The 2,500-nt window shown below is 34.6% G+C and overlaps 1 protein-coding gene across 3 annotated transcripts in view; it reads left to right on the top strand.

Moving 5' to 3' along the window:
• Nucleotides 1-2,500, top strand: part of LOC144971142 (proteasome activator complex subunit 4-like) — a 69,879-nt gene that overhangs the window by 52,134 nt on the left and 15,245 nt on the right. For all 3 annotated transcript variants that reach the window (XM_078911602.1, XM_078911594.1, XM_078911612.1), the window contains 3 exons: nucleotides 1-220; nucleotides 1,183-1,378; nucleotides 2,398-2,500. The exon at nucleotides 1-220 is cut by the window's left edge and continues 22 nt beyond it; the exon at nucleotides 2,398-2,500 is cut by the window's right edge and continues 62 nt beyond it. In XM_078911602.1, coding sequence (XP_078767728.1) covers nucleotides 1-220; nucleotides 1,183-1,378; nucleotides 2,398-2,500 — 519 coding nt within the window. The remainder of the gene's footprint in view (nucleotides 221-1,182; nucleotides 1,379-2,397) is intronic.

Raw genomic sequence — 2,500 nt, 5'->3', positions numbered from 1 at the left:
GCATTATGGAGCTTCAAAAGACCCCATTTGTCAAAATTCCAGTGAAGGTCGAGGACGTTTGTGGCGTGTCGCCGTTAGACTTGAAGTCTTTGGTTCCAGGGGACCGCCCCGACAATGCCTGGGTCAAATTCGACCACAAGAAGATGATCCAGACAGAGGAGGAATGGAACTCGACTGTCTTTGTGGAGAAAACACACTGGGGCTATTATACTTGGCCAAAGTAAGGGGCTACAAAAAACCCCCAAAAAACCCCGAAAATACCCCCTAAAAAAAAACCCCAAAAAACCCCCCAAAATATTTAACACGGACCAATTTGGTTTCAAACCCTTCTTCTTCTAATTACTAAAAAAGTTAAAATGTTATACGTATAATTAAATTCAGATAGAATGGAGAATAGTCCCTGACTGGATATGAGATATATTTTCTCCATTCTATACGAATTGAATTCAATGCAATATGATAACATTTTAATCGTTTTTGTTATTGGCTGAATAAAGGTTTTGAGCCCCAAAATTTCCGTGTTTACTATTATGTTCTTTTCATGGATCTGTTATATTCATTTTTATAAATAATGATTTCCCTTAACAAGTGTGAATGAAACATTGTTGAACAACTTTTTGTTGATCAGTTTATTCGTACCATAGATTTCAAACAATAAAGACTTACTTAGCAGTGACACACTTCTCTATGTGAATCGACTGAATTTACTCCCGAGTCGTGGAAGTTTATTCAGTGCCAGTTTGTTCACTCAATAGTATATAAGTATAAGTATCTAGGACTCTCTAGAACAACAGTAAGGGATAGAAGAAAATTGGTGGTTTTCTTACCAATTGCCTATGACTCAGGACCAAGTAATTATCAAGAGTTGCTCAGAGATAATGGACTCAAACCCCCTTCCCCTTACTTTTCCCTTTTATTTTAAAACTTTGTATGCACTTTAGATTCTACAGAATCAGGAAACATATTAGATGATTGTATAGATGTATTATAAATATATATGATAGAAAAATTGTAAAATATGATTATAATAATAATAATAATAATAATAATAATAATAATAATAATAATAATAATAATATAATAGAGATATGATAGATGATATGAGATTATAATAAAATAATAATCTTTATTGCCCAATTTAAAGGCAATTTCTTCCTTGTGGTAATTTTATTTTGTTTTCAGAGAGTTGAGGACGTACGCCCCCACCAATCACCAGCCTGATCTGAACAGACGCCCTGGAGATTTGAGTCCGACAGAACTGCCTCTGTACAACTTTATGATCAAGGAAGATTTCGTGGAGAAGATGGTCACTTTGCTGGCTTTGGAGGAGGAGAAGAACACCGACAAATTCCGTCTTTCAATTTATCATTTCTTCAAGGTCAGCAGACGATACAAGTTATTTTGCATTTTTATTTTACTTTATTTGTTTTCCATATTAATTTGTGTATTTTTGTGTGGACGAAGGGTTTGTACCCGAAACGTCCATTGTATCGTTCCTATACAAAGCTTCTCCATTTTCACTCCTTTCTTAATATTTTCATGAGAGTTTTATTGTTTTATTTATTTTTTAAAATATCAGATTGAACCTGTTGACTACATTTTTTTTTATCAGGGATTTTTCTGTTATTTCAATTTTTTTTTTTTAAAGGTTTTTCATAATCCTATACTTATAAACTTGTTATATATGATTTTATCTGAGTCTTCAAATATTGTTTACATACGTTTTGGAATTTCATTACAAAGACTTTAATGTTTGTTATAAATATCACTCAAATTTAATTTTCTTGCACATTCAGTTTTTTAAATAGTTTTATTTGTAAATGTTGACGCATCCGCTGAAATGAAAACAATAATAAAAAGTAATAGGTAAAAAAAAAAAACAAAAAAAAACAAAAAACAAAACCACCACCACCAATTCATCACCATTGTCAGCACTACCACCACAAATACAACCACAACCACCACCAATTCATCATCATCGTCAGCACTACCACCACAAATACAACCACAACCATCACCACCACCAATTCATCATCATTGTCAGCACTACCACCACAAATACAACCACAACCACCACCAATTCATCATCATTGTGACTACCACCACTACAACCTCCTCGACAACCACATCATCATAACTACCACAACTACTACAACCTCCACATCACCTTCCCTACCACCATTACTACAACTGCAACCCCGTCACAAACCATACCACCACCACTACTACTACTACAACCTCTTTAAACTAAAAATTTGAATTTTATGAAGATTTCAATTTCTTTGGCAATATCGATCTTATATTTGTGGAGACTATGGTAATTTTGGATCTTATATTTGTGGAGACTATGGTAATTTTGGATCTTATATTTGTGGAGACTATGGTAATCTTCCTCAGTGTTTGTTCCGTAATTACGGTGACAGTTTCCTGGAGCTCTTGAAGCCCCACGTGGAGAGATTGGTCCGCGACACCGGCCACGACACCCACGCCACCAGTCAAC

The sequence above is a fragment of the Berghia stephanieae genome, chromosome 1 (genome assembly GCF_034508935.2).
Source record: "Berghia stephanieae isolate SIO BIC M18660-M18661 chromosome 1, UCSD_Bste_1.3, whole genome shotgun sequence".
NCBI lineage: Eukaryota > Metazoa > Mollusca > Gastropoda > Nudibranchia > Aeolidiidae > Berghia > Berghia stephanieae.
The sequence above is the reverse complement of the archived record's forward strand: the minus strand, read 5'-3'. Positions and strand labels throughout refer to the sequence as shown.